The sequence below is a fragment of the Ipomoea triloba genome, chromosome 7 (genome assembly GCF_003576645.1).
Source record: "Ipomoea triloba cultivar NCNSP0323 chromosome 7, ASM357664v1".
NCBI classification, from domain to species: Eukaryota; Viridiplantae; Streptophyta; class Magnoliopsida; order Solanales; family Convolvulaceae; genus Ipomoea; species Ipomoea triloba.
The window spans coordinates 11711578-11735594 of NC_044922.1; the positions used below are offsets into that span (position 1 = coordinate 11711578).

Sequence of the window (24017 nt, forward strand, 5' to 3'; positions counted from 1 at the left end):
ACTAATCTTATAATCAAATAAATGTATATGTTCAATATTAGAATTTTTTTATAATTTCATCTTTACTTTTATTATCTAAATATATAATAAAAAATTTATCCGTGCATCGCATTGGGTAATTGGACAATTATTTGCTCTAATTCAAGCAAGAAAAACATCAAAAAAAAAAACATAATCGATCCAACCAATTTCATCAATTGCGCTATATAATATTCGATGTTATAATTTATATAATTGTATATCGATCTAAATATTCTTAAAATATTATAACAAATCCAATCCGTGCAACGCACAAGCGAAAATACTAGTAATAATAATAATAACAACAACGGAAAAAAAAAGGAAAAAAAAGAAAAGAAAAGAAAACAATAAATCTATGTGCACAATAGGATTCAAACCAAATACCTCTCTATACCAAAACACTATTCACCTACATTTTCTCCCACTCCTCTATTTGCATAAGTTGAAATAGGAGTTCTTCAGATTAAAATTATACATAAAGTTGGAGAATGAAGAAAAGTTAGGTAATTGAAGAAATGATTTTAATAAACAAGTTTTTCATTTTCATTCTTCTATCTCTCCAAGTATCTATTTTTTTCAGAAAATCCTCCATTTCTCATTTTGGTAAACGACCCTGAGATTCTCAACTACAATAAATCATCAGTAATCAAGGTTGGTATAATGTTGTTGTAGTCTTGCTACTTGTAAGCAAAACTTATGAACTTATTTTGAGTTAGTTAAGTTCCGATGGCGTGATAACTTATTTATAATTCAAAGGAAAATTTCTCAAAATAATCTTCGAGTGAATAATATAATGCAATTGTGGTTTTAGGTTTTTTCTTTTCTTTTTTTTTTAAGGCTCCATTTGAGGCATTATAAATTGACGAAAAATGCAGTTATTGAATCATAATATTAAACAATGTATCAGCTATTGTTACTTTAATGTAATTTTCACAAATTATAAGATTTTAATATTGAGAAATTTGTAGCCAACATAAAAGTTTTTTTTTTTTAATCAATAAGCCATTGTTAATTATCCACACATTCATCACAACTGTCCAGTTGGGAATTTCAAATCATTCGCATCAGAGAGAAATACGCATACACGGCTATTGTTTTGGATCCAATTGTTTTGGCCATATCCAAGATCAGATCCCATAAGCACATGAACAGGAATCCCGTATATATGATGAATTGGAACTAGAAAGCTAATAGTACGTTAAGGTTGTTGTTTTGGATCCAATGGGTGCAAGAAAGGATATAATAAGTGAGCTTCCAGACGATGTAAAGGAAAAGATTTTAGAGTGTTTGCCCATTCGAGACGTTGCCAGAACTGCTCTACTCTCTACTGACTGGAAAGATGTTTGGTTGCGCCATGGGCGGCTTGTGTTCGATACCCACTTCTTGGAATGTCTCAGAAAATGCGAGGGTGATAAACCCGTGGGACTCGTCAACGTTATAAACCACATTCTCTTGCACCGTGCTGGTCCGGTTAAGAAATTTAGTCTGTGCATTTCTTGCCCGGGATTGGAAGGTCCTAAGCCGCAACAGTCCGACATAGATGGTTGGTGCGTTTATCTATCAAGAAATGGAGTTGAGGAGCTTAATATCAGTGTATTTGGAAAACAATATAAGTTGCCGTCTTGTATAATCTCGTGCCCAACAATTAAGCAATTGATACTTGGGGGTTTCAATTTTGATATTGATTGCCCCATAGATGGTGTTGGTGGTTGTATATTTCATGGCGTCACTTCATTGGTTTTCTATGGAGTTGAGTTTAAGAGTAGAATCAATGGAGGAGTCGTCCCTAATCTTGAGAAGATTTCTTTTAGTTTCTGTGTTGGGATCAATAATTTTAAGATCTGTGCTCCAAAACTAAAAAGCTTGGATTTGGCTTTTGTTTTTCCTGCATTTGAACCAAGATGGTTGTCGCCTCATTCGAGACTAGTTAGGGCTTATTGCTTAGATTTGTTAGGGGTGAGAATCTTTACTTTGTTCTCATCTTAATGCAAGTATGTATGCCTGCACGAGCACCTCCATTGATGTGCGGGTAGCTCAATTAGGCGTTAGATGGTGCCAGAGTTGTATATATGTTTGCGTGCGGTAGATTGGAGGGAGGGAGAGCTATAGTGTAACCCCTCGGTTTTTCCGACAAAGTTAGGGTTCGAAAAATATTTTTTTTAGGCTATGACATTTATGAGATGATCTCTCGGTACTTCAGAAGGATTTTTATAAGTGAGACTAGTTATTAACAAGCTGCGATCTACGTACCGGTCACGAACCGTAAAATGTTAAAGGATGCTTATACAGTTCGAATTTTCCTAAAGATTAGATTATTAAGTATGATACGATTAAGCCTGAACTTCTAGTTAGTTCAAGTGAAAATTTAAACGGACTGTAAGGGTAAAATTGTTACGGACCTTGTACCTATATTTCGCAAGATACCGAAAAATTCCCAATTTTAGTGGTTATCGACGGGATTATTTTTAGGATAATTTTGGTGTTAGAATTTTCTCGAATTAAGTTATAATCCTCCGAACTTTCATCTGATTTAACCCCAAACTGGCAAAGTAAATATTTGTTGTTCAAGAGCCACCATAGGGAGTTGACATGTGGCACTCCTAATTACCACATTGTGGAGGTAATTAATGGTGTGTCATAAGAGGTATGGCATGGTATACTTGATCCCTTAAGCTACAAGTTAAACTCTCCATCACTCATCTCTCCTACTCCCCCACATTTTCGAATTACACAAGGAAGAAGAAGAAAGAATTAGGCTTAGTCTTACACTTGTGATCTAGAGCTCCCAAGCATTTTTCCAACTCAAGTGTCTAAGTGTAGGTAAGACTTTAGACTTTGTTTGGATTAAATCATCCCTAGAACTTAAGTGTAAATTAATGGTGCATGAAAATATTGTTGTTATGGTGACATTTTTAGGATCCTTGGACTCAAAGGAAGGAAACTAACAACTTCTTCGGTTTAAGATCCTCCAACGAGGTAAGGAATCCCTTAAGTTGGCTCAATCACTTGAAGGTAGACAAATGCTAGTAAATTATATGACTAGGAATTTTTACACGAAAATTATGTGTTAAGTTTATGGATCTAAAAGTTGGCTCAAAAATCTCTACTTTGATTTTTGGTAATTTTTAATAGGCATGTTCATAGCTATTTTATGCATGTATATGTGGTATTAGGTCCATACATGCTTACACTTGTGAAAATGGTGGAAGATCGGGTCGTTACAACCCCGATCTTACGGCTCGAAGTGGGCAGAAACGGGTGGACGCGACAGTGGACGCGCGTCCACCGCGCGTCCACGACGCGCCCTGTGCGAGACGTCGTTACGGCACCTCGGCCGAGAGGCTGGACGCCGCACGGACACGCGTCCGTGGGCGCCCAGTTTCGGCGAGCAGCGCCGAACCAGCGGACACGGTCCGGACGCCGCGTCCGCCGTGCGTCCGCTGGTGCGGCCAGTCGCGAGTCCGCGCAACGCGGACTCGTTTTCGACTTGTTTTTGACCCAGTTTTTCCCCGATGTTTTTAATCCCGAGTGTTGCGATGTTTTGGAAGCCTACGGGCAACCGGGTCCCGAGTGTTGCGATGTTTTGGAAGCCTACGGGCAACCGGGTGAAATTTTTTGCGATGTTTTGGAAGCCTACGGGCAACCGGGTGAAATTTTTTGAAGACTCAAATATTATTTTGTGCATTATATTTATTAACTTGGAGAAAAATTGTGTTTTGAGAATTATTGTGACTCTCGTACTTGGATTCTCGTAGTAGTAAGAGCATTAACCAATATGTGTATTTTGGGGAATATATTTGAGTAAGTTGACAATATTGCGTCGTGTGAATGTAATGAATGGTGAGGGGTTCTGTATGAATTGTTCATACTGCAGAGCGAAGTCTATTCGCTGAGTGAATGGTGAGATTTTGTATGATTTATTCATACTGCAGAGCGAAGTCTATTCGCTGAGTGAAGTGTGAGATTTTGTATGATTTATTCATACTGCAGAGTGAAGTCTATTCGCTGAGTGAAGTGTGAGATTTTGTATGATTTATTCATACTGCAGAGCGAAGTCTATTCGCTGAGTGAAGTGTGGGTTTTTGTATGATTGATTCATACTGCAGAGCGAAGTCTATTCGCTGAGTGGAGTTGTGAGGATTAATTGTCGGGTGTCTCGAACAATAGTCTGGGCGTTGTGTCTCTCACTTTTGAACTAAATGAATATTCTCGGAAATGGAAGTGTTATGTGCCCAAGTTACTTATATATTGTGGTACTATTTTATCGTTGAAATGATTGCAGGAAGACTGCGACCGTTGGGTAACGTTTATCTTTTTACTTATTATTATTATTGTCGTTTTCGAAACCTTTGTTTACTTTCGAGTGACAATGGATTCCCTTACTTAGCCATCGCGCTAACTACACTTCATTGTGTCCTGTATTAGATGCAGTCTAGCGTGGGCCTCTGTGGCCCGATGAGCTCTGAATAGGATGGGAGTCGAGGTTGAAGACTACTCTATCCTAGAATAGACACCCTGGAAGGATTAGTTCCATATGTACACTTTTGGATGTTGATATGGTTATTTGAGGTTGTAAGTTTAGCCTTAGCGTTTGGGTATAGGAGAGATACCTAAGCGTGGCGGTAACACCCAGTTTTCTGCTGGTTTGATGCTTCCGCAATGTATTGTACTATTAGGGATTTTGTAATAAATCCAAGAGGTGAAAATTGGGGTGTTACATATAGTGTGGGAGTTGTATGTTCTTGAGTGCATGAGAGTTTCACAAAACTAATTTAGTGGGCATTAAGCACAGATTCTCCCACCTCCGACCACTATGTTAATGTGGTCTATCCAATCTTATTAGGTCTTAGGGCCAGGAAATTTTTCCTTTTAAAGGAAAATATATATACATTTTTTGGCCTTGTGGCTTGTTAGAGTTCTTCTCATGGCTAATTTTTGTTTCCTTTACTGTGTTTAAGTTTGGTGATGTTGCAGTAGTCGCACAGGAGTTCCCAACAACAAATCTGCAAGTAATATGGGTGATAGAATCAGAGTTTGGTCAGATCACTGTTGCTTTGGAATTGCTTGAAAGATCCCCCAACCAATGTGAACTGAAGATTCAAGCAGAAAACACGCTGGTAAGACATGTAATCTACTGAAATCATGTGTCTTTTTCAAATTCACTCACGGTTGTATGTATTTTAATTTGTGAGAGATTTATATAGTAATGAGTACTCAAATTATGTGTTTTTGCCCCCTCAAATTCCCCTGGAAATATCTTGCAATGGGGCATCAAAATCTTTCCATAAAGTCTTAGGAATGGGATATCAGAATATCGCTTTTTGAAAATCTAGTGTAACCACTCATAATCTTAATTTACTCACCGTTATTGCATCTTTTGAGAGCTGGTATCTTCAGTATTAGCTCGAGAGAATTTTCATCTTTTCTTCTCCTTGTTGAATTATCTCGTTGCATGCAACTCGAGTAATTTGTCAACAAGTTTTATCTAGGTTACTTATATAGGGTGATTAAAAACATGTAAGAAAGTGTATCTCATGTACGTCTGGAGTGGTTTGATTCTTTAATTTGTTTTCCCTAACATGCATGTTTTTCATTCTTGTTGAGTTATAGTCAAGTAGATTGATTGACAAAGATCTTAAAGATGCTGCTTCAAGACTTATGAAAGATTCTTCTTTATCAATCATGATTTGAAGATGCTTAAGAAAATAATCAAGATTGATGAGCCGATTAGCAAATTCATATTGGAACTGTATTTTCATACAATTAGCACTCCTCTCATTCCCAAATCTTTAAACTGTTTTAGTTTTAACTTTTAAGTATGAATATTTAGTGATAATATAACGGTAAGGGATTGTTTACAGTATTCCTAATATAATCTTGAAAAGCTGGTTTTGGATGATTGTGAAGGGATTAGTAATTTTGAGGTCAAACCTCCAAAACATTATTAATATGTCCTCCTCATGACAATGAAGCTGCTGAAAGACTTTTTGAAAATCCAGGTGGTTACATCATTAATCAAAATATGAAAATACTTAACACAATAAAGATTGATTCATTTAGTGGATTTAATGCTGCTCTGATCTTGAAATCCCCTACTCTAAAAAAAATTGTTATTCAAAAATATGAGAATATGAAAGCTTGCACGGCGGGCAGAATTCATTGGCAGTTGTTGCGCTTCCTTTGTGCATCTCGGAAAGCTCATATTCTCTTCATGGACGGGAACTCTAGCTGTAGAGAGAAGGAATCATTACACACTACTGAACTTATAGTGAATAATTTCTGCTTTTGTTGAGAAGGCACAACTGTTGAGTAGATTGAATAGAAGTATATGCACTAAAAATACTCCAAACAATTTTGTATGAAGAGTACTTGCAATTAATTAACTTAAAACTCAAAAATAGTTGTGCTAGTTAGTACATTCAATTCAAAAACTGGTAAGCATTCTTTCTCACAAACCTAACCATTATAACTATTTATAGTAAAGATTGAGGAGATGCATAAAATTAAAATGGTTATTTGTACACAATTTTTACTTTTGTAGAGACCCTAATAAAACGTAAAATTTCCTACATAATTTTAAACTCTATCTGCAATTATAGCTAAACATCTAACCTCGAGCAATGAAAACCTTCTCAATTCCTAAAAAGCAACCAGTCGCCTTTCGTCAGTCGCCCATTGCCCCAAGCTTGCCGATCGTTGCCGTTCTCCCCGGTCGTCGAAAGGTACGTCCGTATTTTATTTATTTAATTAAACTTTATTTATTTGTAATATATTTTAGAAATGTTCTTATTTATTTTAGTTTAGATTAATTGTGTGTTATTGTATATGTTAGTCATTACTCATTATTGTGATAAAAATGTTCAATTAAAAAAATTTGTGTATTATATGTGTATGTGCGCGCGTGTGAGAGAGAGAGAGAGAGAGAGATAAAATGTTCAATAATACATAAACTTATAAAATTTATCTAAATTAAAATAATAAAACCATAAACAAAAAATATTAACAAATATTCAATTTTCATATATATGTGTGTGTGTGTGTGTGAGATAATTATTATTTTAATAAATAAATGCCATATACTAGTTAAGATAATGTAGTAATGTTTATACAATATTCTTTTATTAAAAATTCTCTTTAAAATGCAAATTTATGAAAAATGAAAGTGATAAATAATAAAAATAATATAATTATCAATAAACAAAAAATAATTTTATAAGTGTCAAATTAAAGTATATAAGTAAATAAATAAAATAAAGTATATAACCAAATTTAACAAAATGTTCAATAAACAAAAATTAATTATCAAATTAAAGTAAATAAACTTACATAATATTCTAACTATTATGATAAAAAAATAAAAGATAATCTAATTAATTGTCTATTATGTATAATTTGTCATTGTGCGATAAAATGTTCAATAATACATTACATTTTAAATTATTTATTTAGTTAGTTTAGGTAGTCAAATATGTTAGGAACATCATGTAATAGGTTTTGATGATACCAACTGTTAAGTAAGAATCCCCAAGTCTCGATTCATAGGCAAAACAATGTAAGTTCGATAAGTAAACTAAGAGCGAAAATACAACCGGGTAATTTGAGCTCAACTCGGGAAATATTTAAGCTTAAGGTAAACTTGTTTGAACAACTTAGAAGTTTTCGTGTTGTAAGCAAACAGATAGATCAGAAGCAGGCACGAGACAACTCTGGAGGAATAAGGGTCTACGAGACATCAACTAAGTCTCGAGACACAAGCCAAGTTCGAGATGTAAGGACCTCTCGATATACCTATCGAGTTCGAGACGTAAAGAATATTCGAGAGATAGACCTCTCGATACATGGGATTGAAACATCAAGTGGTCGAGACATCTTTTATGGTATCGATAAACCGGCACTTCTCCAAGAGGCTGAATGTTAGTCAACATGTGCAGATAAAATACTCTAAGTTTGGAGAAGAAGAATATCATGGAGATAAAATATTGAAGAGGTGCTGAGCGGGAGGTTTCAAAATGGACGGAAGTGGATGACACGTCAGACCTCCACCACAAACGGTCAAGAAGTGCACCAATCCTGAAGTGGTCAGATTCCCCAAACAAGGAATGATGGGAACATAAAAAGAGTAACTTTATCCAAAAGAAGCAAGTGAAGCATGAACTCAAGAAAGTGGAATATGGAATATTCACTACAAAACAAAAGGCTCAAGTTACAAGACCACTACTCCATGAAAAATGCTGAAATTGTGCAAAGACCCATGTTCGGCATGGGAGACCAATTTCAAACGGAATAGTTTTCCCTCCAACGGAACTATTCTTCTACTCTCATATATAAGGACGTAAAGACACAGAAGAAAAAAGAGTGTTGTAAAAGAGGTCAAGAGGTTAACAAGAGGTGTCTGATAAAAACGTTCCAGTGCAAAGTGCTTAACTTGGAATATCATCCTGATATTCAATACAGCGAGAGAACACATCTTAGTGTTCGAAGAGAGTTACAAAGCTAAACTGTCATACATCCAGAAGGTGACCAAAGCTGCTCTACATCAAAGTTGATTCAACGATAGCTTGTGGTCAGATTGGAGTCTGTTACATTCAACTGTGACAACCAAAAACACCTTGCTTTGGATTAAGCAAGAGAGGTGGAGTAACCTGGCAGCTGTCCGAGTGAAAGAAACCTGAGGCTTGACGCGGGCTTGGTGATCAAAGGTCAAGTGCTCGAGAGGTGGAGTAGCTGGAAGCGGGGAGAAAGACCTTGGAGAGGCGGAGTAACCTGGGAGCTGTCTTGTGAAGATCCTGAGGCTTGACGCGGGCTTGGTGATCAAAGGTCAAGTGCTCGAGAGGTGGAGTAACTGGAAGCGGGGCGAAAAACCTGAGGCTTGAGGCGGGCTTCGTGATCAAAGCTCAAGCGCTCGATATTGTACTAGAAAGGGAAGTTTTTAGTGCAATCCTTCCAGGGAGTTTCTGGAAGAAGAGTGGAAGTAGGCGGGTTGGCCGAACCACTTAAAAATCTCTCTTGCATTTACTTTCTATTTTTATCTCTCGCTAACTTCTCGATTGCACTGCATATAANTCTCTCGCTAACTTCTCGATTGCACTGCATATAATCACACCTCTCGAACTAACCCAAACTCGTGCTAACAAAAAGGGGATAACATTTCCGCTGCGCATAAAACTTTGTCTTCACCTCGTGAGGTATCGAACCTAAACATCCTAAGTTCAATACACACGAGAGGTCGAAAAGATTTGCAAAATCTTATACAAGTCTATTCACCCCCCCCCTCTAGACTTGTACCCCATCCCCTTGGGACCAACAAAATATTTAATTAGTTTTAGGTAGTATTTTAAATTTTAAATTATTTAGTCAAACCTTGAACTTGAGCCTTTAAGTTATAACTCAAATAAACTAACTCATTTCTCATATCCTAAATGTTGTGCGATAATAGGAGATATGGATCTGAGTTAGATGTATAAGAAACGCAATGCACTTGAATATGTTCATAGGGTTCAAGAGTTTATAAAAATTTCCTAGGAATATGCAAGTGAAATTGGTGAAACCCTTGTTGTGATTGTAGAAATCTAAAAAAGTTCCGTAGTTCTGAACAAATTAAGAGTCATTTGATATGTCATGATTTTAAGGAAGGATATGACCGGTCAATATGACATGGTAAAACTGTACCTACGTACTAGTGTGAGTACAGATGATATTGGATTAAAGGTAGAGAAAGATCAAAGTAACAAAGATAATGTTGGAAATGATGGAGACAATGACCGGCTATAAGACTTGATGCGTGATATGCGAGGGGATTTGAATGAAATGCCTCAAGAGTTTGAAAGCTTTTTTGAGAATTTTGGAAAACCTTTATTTTATGGATATAGTAAATTTGCAAAGTTATCAGTAGTGCTTAAATTGTATAACTTAAAAACAAAGAATAGGTGGAGTGATAAGAGTTTCACAAGGTTATTAGAACTTTTAAAGGACATGTTTTCTGATGATAATGAACTTCCTTGTTCAACTTATGAGGCAAAGAATACGTTATGTCCATTGGGTATGGAGATTGAAAGGATCCATACATGTCGAAACGATTGTATTTTGTATTTGAAACAATACAAAGACTTGCATGTATGGAGCATCGCGTTATAAATGAAAATGCTTTGATGATGCATGTGAGAGGAAGAAAGGTCCTCCAGCGAAGTTGTTGTGGTATCTATTGGTGATTCCAAGATTTAAGCGTTTGTTTGCAAATGCAAAGGATGCGAAAAATTTGCAATGGCATGCTATTGGTAGAAAAAAAGATGGAAAGTTGAGGCATCCTGCCGATTCTCCTCAATGGAAGAACATTAATAAGAAGTTTCCTAAATTCGGTTATGAAAATCGAAATCTTAGGCTTGGACTATGCACGAATGGAATGAATCCTCATGGTAACATGAGCAATCAGCATAACACTTGGCCAATTCTTTTAACAGTTTATAATCTTCCTCATTGGTTATGCATGAAGCACAAGTACATCATGTTATTTTTGTTAATATTTAGTCCTAAACAACCAGGAAACGACATAGATGTGTACTTGACACTACTTATTGAAGATTTAAGGGAAAAGGGTCAAATAAGCCCCTAAACAATACATGAAAAGTCAATTAAGCCCCTGAACTTTTAGAAAGTGCAATTAGGCCCTTTAACATGTAAAATTTGGGTAAAAAAGCCTAAAAATCGGTAAATGACCTGCAATTGCAGATCATTTAGGGTTCAGGAGAAAATCCGGCGACCGGCGCCGACGCCGGTCGCCGGACTCCGGCGGAAGACAACCAAAAGGTCGCCTTCCGCCATGGAAGCCGACCAAAGATCACCTTCTGCCATGGGAGGCGACCAGTGGATCGAAGGTGACGACAATGTCGCCTTCCACCAGAGGAAGGCAACCAGATCTGGTCGCCTTCCCAGGAGGAGGACGACACTTTCTACCAGAGGAAGGCGACCAGATCTGGTCGCCATCCTCTGGTGGAAGGCCTTCCTCCTGGCAAGGCGACCAGTGGTCGCCTTCCACCTCTAGACCATGGCGGAAGGTGACTATTTGGTCGCCTTCCTCTGGTGGAAGGCGACCTTTGGTCGGCTTCCATGGCGGAAGGCGACCTTTTGGTTGCCTTCCGCCAGAGTTCGGCGACCGGTAGCGGCGCTAGTCGCCGGATTTTCCCCTAAACCCTAAATGACCTGCAATTGCAGGTCATTTACCAGATTTTGGGCTTTTTTGTCCCAATTTTACATGTTAAAGGGCCTAAATGCACTTTTTAAATGTTCATGGGCTTAATTGACTTTTCATGTATTGGTTAGGGGCTTATTTAACCCTTTTTCCAAGATTTAAAGATGTTGTGGAATGAAGGTGTGACGGTGTTTGATACTCATAATCAAACCAACTTCACCTTACGAGCCATGTTATTCTGCACAATCAACAACTTCCCGGCATATGGTAACTTGTCAGGGTATATTACTAAAGAGGCTAAGGCATGCCCTATTTGTGAAGATGAAACAGTTGATCTTTGGCTAAACAATAGTAGGAAAAATGTGTTCATGAGTCATCGAACCTTTCTACCTATTAACCATCCTTATCGAAAGAAGAAAAAAGTTTTCAATAATGAAAAATCTTAGACTAGAGTAGCTCGCTCACCATTATCAAGGAATGTCGTTTATGAACGAGTCAAAAACATTGATAATGTGTTGGGAAAAACTTCAAAAACAAGTCAGAAGGGTATTTATAAAAAGATGTCTATATTATGAGATTTACCATATTGGGATCACTTATCTGTTAGGCATTGTCTTTATGTAATGCATGTAGAGAAAAATATTTGTGATAGCATTATCGGGACATTGTTGAATATTCAAGGTAAGACGAAAGATGGTATAAAAGTTAGAAAAGATATGGTAGAAATGGTGATAAGGTATTAGTTAGCACCACAAGAATATGGAAAAAATGACATACTTACCTCCAGGTTGTTATACTTTCCCTAAAAAGGGGAAAACAAGGGCATGTTTACTAACAGAAAACTGTTTTCTGTTTTCTGTTTTTCAATTTTTCAGTTTTCATTCTCTGTTTTCTGTTTAGAAAACTTGTTTACTAACACTTATTTTTTCAAATTTATTTTTTTTAGATTAACGTTATAAAATTAACAATAAGTTTAATTTCGAGTATTTGAGTTCAATCAAAATATAAAACGTGGTATAGATTTCAATTTTTAATTTTAATAATGTGAATGATTAATTTTAAGCATAAACAAATAAGTTATGTTTAAATAAGTAATGCAAGTGGAAAAGATAGAACACGATGATAAGTAAAAGAAGATGATAATGAATGTAATCATAGTAATGAATAAATATGTAAGTAGATAATGGTGAGAATGCGATTATAGTGACATATAGTCTAATAGATGGAAGCTGATTCTGTTTTTCATTTAGAAAACAGCTTTTAATAGTGTTTCAGTTTTCCAGAAAACTGGAAAACTATTTCCTGTTTTCAAAATGAAAAACTGTGTTAGTAAACGTGTTTTCTGTTTTCTGTTTTCCAGTTTTCTAAATTTTCATAAAACTGGAGAAAATCTCCAGTTAATAAACGTGCCCCAAGTTTTTGTAGCTGTCTGAATGGTGTCAAGGTTCCTTCTGGCTATTCATGTAATATTAAAAAACTTGTTTCAATGAAAGACCTTAAATTGGTTGATATGATATCTCGTGATTGCCATGTGTTAATGCAACATATGTTACTTGTTGCTATTAAAGGCATATTACCAAACCATGTTAGACAAGCCATTACAAAGCTTTGTTACTTTTTCAATGCCATTAGTAGTAAAGTTTTTAATCCAGATGTGTTGGATTCGTTGCAAGCTGATGTGGTAATAACTTTATGTCAATTTGAAATGTATTTCCCCATCATTTTTTGATGTTACGGTGCATTTAACAGTTCACTTGGTGTGGAAAATTAAAATGTGTGGTCCTGTATTGTTGAGGTATATGTATCCATTTGAGAGATACATGAGAATTTTGAAAGGATATGTGAGAAATGGATATAGCCCATAATGGAGTATAATTGAAGCTTATGGCACTGAAGAAGTCATTGATTTCTATACTGATTATTTGGCTAATGTTGAGTCCATTGGTGTTCCTAAATCGCATCATGAAAGAAGACTCACAGGAAAAGGTATCATTGGGTTTAAAGCTATTCTCCCAAGTGCAAAAATGTGAAATCAAGCACACCATCTCGTACTACAACATACTTGGATCAACACATATCCATTATAAGGCAACAAAATCCTTCTAAGGGTGAAAGGTGGGTGACAAATGAACACAACACATTTATCATATGGTTCAAAGATTCAGTGATGCAAGAGTGTTATCTCAAGTGTCAAATAATATCAGTGAAACCATTTAGTGGTTAGCGTATAACCCTGGTGTTCTTGTAAACTCTTATGAAGGATATGATATTAATGGGTATATGTTTTACACAAAAATGTCAAATGAAAAAAATATTGTACAAAATAGTGGAGTGACATTAGTAGCACCATCAAGGAGTCATTGAAGAAATTTGGGAACTTGATTATAAGGTGTTTAAGATCCCTCTATTTTGATGTTCTTGGGTTGATATCAGACGGGGTGTCCGAGTAGATGATTTGGATTTTACCTTAGTTAATTGAGTTTGGTCGGCTAGGATATCATGATGAACCGTTTATACTTACATCTCAAGCTAAACAAACCTTCTATATTTCTGATTCTATTGATGATAAGTAGTCAGTTGTCTTACAAGGCAAAAAAATATATTTTTGGTGTTGGTAATGTTGTGGAATAAGAAGAATATGACCACTTTGAAGAAACCCCACCATTTTCTATTGATATTCAACTTGTGGCTTTAGGTGAAGATAACATGGATACAAGTTACATGCGTACTGATCATGGAGAAGGAAAGCGGGTTGACCATCCGATAGTATCATTTCTAAAATGTAATCTTATTTATTTTTTTATAACATGTGTGTGTGTGTGTGTGTGTATATATATATATATATATATATATGTTTTTTATAATATTATCTTATTTGTTTTTTTATAACATGTTTATATATATGTAAGTACATACACACGTGTGTGTGTATTATTAACCACTATTATTGTTTATAAATTATTGATGAGCGTATATTATAGGGCATCTCGATCAACAAAAAATTTACGAGGACAAAGAGTTAAAAACACGGTTGGATGGAAGATATATCAAAATTAGAGTATTAATAGTTTTTAGAAATTTATTAGTATTGTTTTATTGTTTAACTTACTAATATATATATATATATATATATATATATATATATATATATATATATATATATATATATATATATATATTCATATTTTGTAGTGTCCTCAACAACCGAATGGTGTAGAGTGTGGATATTATGTCTTGAGATATGCACGCTATACTAATTTGAAGATTTAGAACCGGTATGTAAAATTTAATAAAACTAAATACTTTAAAATTATACTTTATTAATGTTAAAACTAATTGTTTGATAATTTTAAATTTCTGTAGGCATTTGCGGCAAAGCCCTACTAAACGAAGGAAATAGATGAGATTCGTGAAATTTGGGCGAAGTACTTTGGTGAAGAATGCTTATGAAATTTGTGTAGGTAAAAATGTTTATTTAGATATTGTTGTAGGTAAACATGTTGCTTATATAATGTTTGAACTCTTATTTAGTTGATTTTAATGATGTGTTGGTACTTATATATGTTTTCATTAATTTAGTAGTGTTACGTTGATTAATTGTTAATTATGTGTTGATAGAGTTTGATGTAATGTGCACATTTGTAGTAAAGTGTTGTAGTGTAGTTTGTTTTGAGAACTTTGAAGTGTTGGTGTGGCCGGTGTGTTTTGAGAACTTTGAAGTGTTGGTGTTGAGAACTTTTAGAACTACAAAGTGTTGTTTTGAGAACTTAACTAGCTTTGAAGTGTTTTTGTTTTGAGAACTTTGAAATATTGGTGATTAAGAACTTTTAAGTGTTGTTTTGAGATCTTTGAAATGTTGGTGTGGTTTGATATGTGTTGAGGATAGCTAGAATGTTGTAAATGTTAATAGGATAATGCTGGATTGTATAGAAAATAAATTAAATAAAAAAATTATTAAAATCTATGCCCGAGCCTGGGCAGGATCGGATGCATATTGTATTTATTTTTTTTAAATATACAATCTACGTCCGATCCTGGGCAAGATCGGACGTAGATTGTATATTTAAAAAAAATACAATTTGCGCCCGATCTTGCCTAGGATCAGATGCAGATAGTCCAGACCGCTTTTTTTTTAAATGACAATCTGCCTTGCGGATTGTCAACTATCTGCGTCCGATTTTACTTCAGATGCATATTATTCAACCAATCTACGTTTGTGGCATATGCGTTCGAGCTACTTCAGACGTAGATTATCCCCAACTTCATATGCAAATGACTAATTCTGTACTAGTGAATATTTAATAACTCATTATTAAATAACTCGTAAGTCATGAGTGACACCTAGCAGTCTGTCATAACTACCTAGTTGACAATGAAATATATTTATATATATTATAATGAACCTTTCTGTTACAAATATCATGCAACATTCATTCCACACAACATTGTTCCGAACTAGATAAAAGTCATGGTCAAACTTGGTCAAATCTATAAACCTGGTTTTATATGTGTATTCAATATTCTTAATCTGAAGTCCAACTTCATTATACTCTAGCCAGAGATTCTTGTTGTATGATTATTGAGCAAACTAAAACATCATTATTATCTCAAGGCGGTACATGGATCCTCTATTGAACGCACACATATATCCGTACAATACTGAACTAGGCCACTAAGTACATTTATAGCCCCATAAGGGACAAAAGAGGCATACTGGCAAAAACTAGTTCACCATATCTACGAGACAACCATGTCGTCTCAAGTCAAAGGATTATTGCATACTTGTAACATACAACATACCGATGACACGTAGGTAAATACCATGCGGTATGTTGTAGTCAGTCATTGTTCAATGACTTGTTCTCTAACAATCATCCACATGTCTACTCTCCGTATCTCATATAGAATGGCATGAGACTCAGCATAAGAAGGACAATGTGCTACTCTTATCGGATTTCTAATGCCCAATTAAAATTCCTATAACTAGAAATATTTTTACAATACTTCATTAATAAATTCTTCCTCACTCATATTCTTAACTCTTAAGAAAGTAGAATTAACAAGATTGTACAGAATAATATCAAATATTAATTAAGTCAAAATAAAATAAATAAAAATATTTATTTATTATATTTATCTAATTAGAAATCAATGCCCAAAACAATAAGTGTTGACTCCTAAAGCATACATGTCTAACAGTTTTGATGTACCTAGAGCCTTAATTAGTGATCAAGGAACACACTTTTGTAGCACACCACTAGAGAGAGTTGAAAAGATATGGTGTCATCGGCAATGCCTTATCATCCTCAAATCAATGGGCAATTCGAGATAGCTAATATATGGACATAAAGAGGATCCTGGAGAAAACTGTATATTAAAGGTTCATTTTTAGATATACCACCTAAAATGAACATTAATTTTAGTATATTAAAGAACATTGCATTCAGGATATTAAAAATAAATATTTATCCATGGTTCATGTTGTGATGTGGACCATTGTCCATAATATAATTTGCCCAGGAATAGATTTACCAAATGCATATCATTGAATATTGACAGTGAGTTTTTCTTGTCACCAAAAAGAAAAAAAAATTAAACTAACTAACAATATCGCATCACATTAACGATAAAAGGCAAAACTTGTCTGAGATTGTCTCACTGTGAGACGGGTCGATCAAGATGAAAATATAATAATTATACGCACAAATGTAATACTAATTAGGAATAAAATGTTTATTACTTATATGTGAAGAGTTAATTACTTATTTGATCCCTCGACTATTGGGATTTTACCACTTTGGTCCTCGACTATTTTTCTTGCCCAATTAAGCCATCGACTTTGAAAAAATTAACCAATTTGGTTCTCTGTTTATTTTACCGTTTGATATCCGTTAAATCGGGACCAAATTGGTAATTTCATTATAGTCAAGTGACCATTTCAGTCAAAAATTAATTACCGAAATGGTCCCTTGACTATATCAAAATTACCAATTTAGTCCCAATTTAACGGTTGTTTAACACCAAAATAAATGGAGGACCAAATTGGTTAATTTTTTCAAAGTCGAGGACTTAATTGGACAAGAAAAAATGTCAAGGACCAAAGTGGTGAAATCCCTATAGTCGAGGGACCAAATCGGTAATTAACTCTATATGTGAAAATGTAATACTTTTACATTTTTATTTAAAAGTATTACATTTTTTCTCAAAAGTATTATATTTTTCTGTATAAGTAACAAATACTTGTTAGCATTACTTTTATTAAGGAAAATGTAATAGTTTTGATAGAAAACATATATAATACTTTTACATTTTGATGTAAAAGTATTACATTTTCCCTTATAATTAACAAACATTTTATTCATAACTAGTATTATATTTGAGCGTATAAGTATGAAATTTGCATGTTGATCCGACCTGTTTCATTAATGAGGATCTGTAAGACGGTCTCACACAAGTGTGAACCATAATAAAATATTTTGATATTGTCATTCAAAAATTACTCTTTAAAAAATAGTATTGTAATCTATGGATTAAAAGAAAGCATTTCTTTTCGCAATTTCAGTCTATTGATCGTTTAATTTGACAGCCATAGTGGAATAAAACCAAACATCTCCGTTTTCAAGGGTTGCTTTGCTTTTCTGTTAGACTTTGCAACACACTATCATGTTGGACAGTTCTACGTATTGTATATATATATATATATATATTGAACTTGGAAGGGGGAAACCCATAATGTGCATACAACCTATCTAATGTTGTACAAAAAAGGCAATGAAGGGTAGCCCATTTTATCGGTTTCAAGCACAGATGCTAGATCATCTGGATGGTTGGTTTTTACATGCATCCCTCTAGGAAAATGTATAAATGATTTCGCCATATGGTCTGCAGCTTTGTTTGATTCTCTGGGTATTAGGCTCATCCTCCATGATTCCAATGATCTTATCTCTTGATGGCAAGCTCTAAGAATATTCTGCACAATACAGTTGGCCACTTGTCCTTTTAACATTCCGTTGATAACCTCGGCCGAGTCCCCTTCGAATATGACTTTTCTGCAACCTAAGTGTTTTGCTAGTTGAATGCTTCTTAGGAGTGCACATGTCTCCGCTTGTAATGGGGGGCAGGATCCTATTTTGCTTATGAAGCCTCCCAACTATTCTCCCATTGCATTCCTCGTGACGCCCCCGCAGCCTGCAGTGTTTGTCGCGAGGTTTATGGCTTCGTCGAAGTTGATCTTGACTACGTCCTCTTCTGGTTTCTCCCAGTTGTACAAACCCCAAGTCCCACCATTGGATGTGCCTAGTTGAGTTTTCGATCTGGCAAATGCTGCATTCGCCTCCTTGACTTGCATTTGAATCCACTGAACTTTCGACTGAAGTGGTTGGATCAAGTTGCTGAAGAGGAGCTCGTTTCTCCATTTCCAGATCCACCACAGTGTGATTGTGAGAAGGGTGTTGTCATACTGTGGTGTATTGCTGGTTCCTTTGTTCGCAATGGCGCGGTCTAACAAGACTCTGAATGGAATTTGCCTAGTCTCTATGTACAGTACCGGCTGCACCTTTCTCCAAACTAGCTCTGCCAAAGGGAAAATGCGAAGGGCATGATCGATATCTTCTACCTTGTCTTCACAGAATAAACATTTGTCGCATACTGCGATGCCTCTCCTCGTTCTCATGCTATTTGTCATAATCCTCTCGTGGCGGGCTAACCAGAGAAGATGTTTTCATCCGACTTGGAACTTTCAATTTCCAAATTGCTCTCCATTTTGCAGCCTCAATTGGATCACCTGGGTTGTTAGGGTCTGGGATTTTAATGATAATACTGTATGCCGAGCTAACCGAGAACCTGCCGAACTCCTCATTTTTCCAGCCAATTATGTCCTCTGCTTCCATCTCTCTATCTAATTAACATGACTTCTGCTAGCTTATCCAGTTGAGCTTCCGGTAGGAGATGGGTTAATTTGTTCCAATCCCAGCCAAAACTTTCGTCCCAGTAGTATGCCACCATTTTTGTCAACTCTGATTGGGGGATTTGTGCTATGGCATAACTAACCAAGGGACTTGTTTCAAGCCAGTTTTCACTCCAAAACTGTGTGCTTTGACCATTTCTGATAAGCTTCGTCACTCCTTGTTGTAACTTTGGAACGGTATTTAATATACCCTTCCAGACGTTCGACATGTTGAAGGAGCAGTCTGTCAAAGAGATTGAATACTTAGACTTAAGAACTTGGATCCACAAGCTGTCTTCATTTTGAAGTATTCGCCATCCTAGCTAAATTAAGAATGCTTCATTCGTTGCTTCGAGATTCCGAATCCCCAATCCTCCGTTATCTTTGCTCTTGGTAACAGTCTCCCAGTTGATTAGGTGGCTTTTCCTTGAATCAAATGAGCTGCCCCATACAAAACTATGTATCAACTTCTCAATATTCCTAATCACCCCTTTAGGTAACATGGTGGTCTGCATGGTGTAGTAAGGAATGGAGCCAAGGGCAGCCTGTGCAAGAGTGACTCTCCCGGCTAACGACAAAGTTTTCGCCTTCCACCCTGCTAGCTTATTCTGAATTCTCTCAATGAGGCTTGCATACATATCCTTTCTAAGCCTTCTATGAATTGTAGGAATACCTAGGTATTTACCAAGGTCTTCTACCTTTGTTATTCCTGTGCGATTGACAATGCTCTGTTGGATTTCTATTTTCGTATTTCTAGAGAAAAACAGAGAGGACTTCTCCACACTGATTGTCTGACCAGAGTGTTCGCAGAATAGGTTTAAATAGCGCATCATCTCCTCAGCTTGTTACATTGTTGCCTCTCCAAACAACACCATATCATCTGCAAAAAATAGGTGAGAAAGGTTAGGGCCCTGCCTACTTAGTTTAACCCCTTCCATTTTCCATTAGAGATAGAATCATTGATGATATGGCTGAGCCTCTCAATACATAACACAAAGAGTAAAGATGAGATGGGGTCTCCCTATCGTATTCCTCTTTTCGGATGGAACTAGTTAGAAACTTGACCATCCCAGTTTACAGCCAGCCTTGATGTGGAAATGCAGTTCATAATGTTGCGTCTCTAGCTTTCATTAAAACCTATATCCAACAATGTGTCATTGATGAAGCTCCACGCTACTTTGTCATATGCCTTCTCGAGGTCCACTTTCATAACTAACCATCCCACAGCTGCTTTCCTTGTCCTCATCAAGTTGAATACCTCTTGAAAGATGATGATGTTATCTGAAATTTGTCTGCCCGGTATGAAGCTCGACTGGTGAGATCCCACTAGTTTCTTAGAAACTTCTTTTAGGCGAAGCACCAATGTTTTTGTTAGTAACTTGTAAGTGACATTGCATAAACCGATTGGGCGGAGCTGTCTGACACTCTCTGGATTCGACACCTTCGGTAAAAGGGTGATAATGGTATCATTGCATCCTTGCGGCAGCTCTCCTTCTGAAAAGAATCTAAGGCCAAACTCGATCAGGCTGCCCCCAGTTATGATATCTACTATTTTATACAATAATTCACCCCTTATTTTAATTGTATTTCCCTTATCCTAGTGAAATTGAGAATTGTTTGTGTGTTATATTGTCCAAGTGTTGAATTATCTACAAGGAACTACAAAGGAGGAATTTTGGAGCATTTTGGACAAGTTCTGGAAGAAAAGGGAATTACAAGGAAGAAAGGAAACAAGAATACAAACTGGACAAGAATTGGAAGTTGCCTAATGGGCCAAGGCCCATCTATCTTCTATATATTCTACCTATTCTCTACAATTGAGGGAGGTTCCCTTACAGAGTTCTGAACCCTAGCTTTTAGTTTATACTTCCCCAGCATAGTTTAGACTAGTTTTACATTAGATTATTTTATTTCAAGCTTGGAATCTTGGATTGAAGTTGGATTTGTTCTTTATCAGTTAAGTTTCTCTTCCCTTTTATTTCTTATGATGTTTATGGTTATTTATTCTTGCTTTGCTGTGTTTACTCCCATCATGCGGGAGTAATTCGTTTATGGGTCTGGATTAGGGGTTCATGGTCAATCTTGATGTTCGGTTTATGATTATTGCATAAAGGGATTGAATCTTTTGCCTAGGGTTTAAGTTGATTTGGGGATTTCTTTGTACTTGTTATTGATTGATGGCCACAATTAATTGCTAGTCTAGGAGAGGGATTCATTACAACGAAAGTTGGATGGAGACCTCGAGCCTTACCAATTTCAACCTAATTTTCCTGCTATGAAAGTAGAGGTAATTCTGGGGGCTTACAATGCTTAGGTGTTTAAGGTTATAATTGATGCATCACGACAGTGGGGCAATTGTAGCCTAATTCTTGTTATTGATTACGAAAGTAGCTGACTTGAATTCTTCAGTGCATTGCCCATAAATCCCTTGGTTAATTATTCTTTCCCTAATCCTGAGTTGGTTGGAACATCAAGATTACAATCCCCCTAATCTGGCCCATACCTTTATCATATAGTTTTCACCTTAATCAATTGTTTTCTTTTATTCCACATCATTCCGTCTTTGTTACTTGGATTCTATAAATTCATATACTCTAGTGCCTGGTAATTCACACAGTTTCGTGCCATAACACCAATCCTCAGCAGAACGACATTACACCCTTTTTACACTCCCAATTATACATTATCAAGTTACATCCCATGTTTTTTGGTAAAATCCAGCGCTGAACCCATCCGGTCCTGGTGCTTTACACGGGTTCATTTCGAATAAAGTTTGTTTAATCTCCTCCGGTTGGAATGGACAGTTCACTTCCTCCCAGTCTTGATCGCTTAGTGCTAGAAATCGACCATGTGGTAAAGGTTGGTTATTTCTACTTTGCTCTTCTGAAAATAGACTCTCAAAGTAGCTACGGACATAGTCCAAGAGTAGGATCTTATCTGAGATCCAACTTCCCTCCTCAAATCGTAGTGCTTTGATCCAGCTATTTGTTTCCCGTAGTTGTGTCCCCTTACAACTGTGTGCTCGAATTCTGATGCGGCCCTCCTCGGGGCTCCACCTCTATCGCCTCTTCCTCTGGTGGCTCCACGTCCAGCTTGGTACTGGTCTGTTGGGGCAGGTTTGCGAAGTGGCTCATGTTCCTTTGTTGATTTAGTGACCTAGTGAGTCCTGATTCTAGGCAAGTTCGGTGTCCTGTTCTGGGCTGTCGTCGGGGTGTCTACGCCTCTCATAGTATTGCCTTCCCCATCCTCGTTCATTCCCTCTAAGATAGCATATCTAGAGTCTGATATTAAACCTCTCTGGTCTTGGTTCATAGCTGCCATTTGCATGTTCCCATTTCTTCTGCGTTCTGGTGGCCCATTTCTGTTTCTACGTGGGGTCTTCCTTTCTCTCTTGGCTACTAGCATCCAAGCTCCGAAGTTCCCTTTAAATTCCCGGCGTGGTGTGGTCTGCTTCAAGAGGCCTTGGTTGGTTCTCTTGCACCGGCTGTTCTGTTCCCTAAGGATGAGCCCCATTTGCTGAGTTTTCATTGTTGGTTGTCTCAGTACCTCCTGTATCGCACTGCCCCTGCTTATGCCCGTAGATACCACAACTAAAACAGACTATGTGTATGCCTTCATATTCTATAGGTAATACCTCATCTTCCAAGGTAAACTTTGACAGTAATGGCTTTGACAGATCAACCTCAAGGCATACTCTAGCGAACTTACCAATTGATACCAAGCTAGTAGTAGTATCGACTTTGACTGGACGCCCTATCTGTCTACCAATTTCATCAAGAAATCCTCTTCAAAGTACTCTATAGGTAAGGTTCGAAATCTTGCCCACACCAACAGCTTTCTAAGCTTGTTCTTGTAGGGATGGAAGTTGGGTTCCCATTCCTGCACAGTCAGATAATGTCCTAGCACAATCCATGGGCCTTCGAATTCATAGTCTCTCATGGATTCGAACTTAGCCAAGAAATAATCTTGGTCCAGGGCAATCAGTTCGAACCCAGCTTCAGTCTTCCACATATTCTGTAGTCTTTGTAAAAGATAAGAGTAACTTACCTTCCTCCCCAAGGTTTCCTGAGGAGTTCCTTCTCCGCTTTCGTTACCGGAATCCTGGGGCAGTTCGGGTACCCGATGTCGTCGTCCATGTTATCCTCGTCTGAAACTTCTTCAGGTTCAATTGGCCCGGTATCTTCTTTCCTGCCCCACGCTGGGTTGGGCATCTCCACCGGTGTCTTCCATTGAGCAGATTCTGGTGATCTAAGGCCGGCGGTGAAAGGTGTTACCTGACTATCCTCTTCAATCGGTGTTGTCATCGGAGATTCGATCGAGCCCCTGTCCCTTTTGGTTTTCTTCCCACTGCGTTGCAAAACATCTTGGACCGCCAGCGACTGAGCGGTCGCCGGCGGAGTTCTTATCTTGGAACTTGGGTCCGTGACTACTCCACTTCTTGGAGCATTTCTTGATTCAAGATACACACCTTCTACGTATTGTATATGATTTACCCTATTCCTAGTGATTGGTTTTTGATAAGTCGTGAATTAACATATAAATATGCTTTATTGAAGCATATGTTGAAGCGTAAAATGTAAGCGAATCGGGATGATTTCAAAGCAAAATGGTGCAAGAATGAATGGCCAAAATCATAACAAAGTTCAACGGAGCAACGGAGCAAGGAATTAAGTCAAGTTGTACCACCAGGAGATGTCAAGCTGCTGGTCACACCGTGACCAGTAGAGTGACATCCTTGACAACATTCTGATAAGTGTCAAGCTGATGGTCACGATGTGACCAGGAGCTTGACGACCCCTGATCAGAAAGTGGTCATGGGAGTCACGGTGGAGGTCACGTCGTGACCTCCACAGTGACCACTGTGAC

The 24017-nt window shown here is 36.9% G+C and overlaps 1 protein-coding gene across 1 annotated transcript; it reads left to right on the forward strand.

Moving 5' to 3' along the window:
• Positions 1-1242: 1242 nt before the first annotated feature.
• LOC116024125 (F-box/LRR-repeat protein At3g03360-like) lies at positions 1243-5712 on the forward strand. Its single transcript, XM_031265027.1, has 3 exons — positions 1243-1977; positions 4980-5138; positions 5632-5712. Exons 1-3 carry the CDS (start codon positions 1243-1245, stop codon positions 5710-5712), a joined length of 975 nt encoding a protein of 324 aa, XP_031120887.1.
• Positions 5713-24017: the final 18305 nt, after the last annotated feature.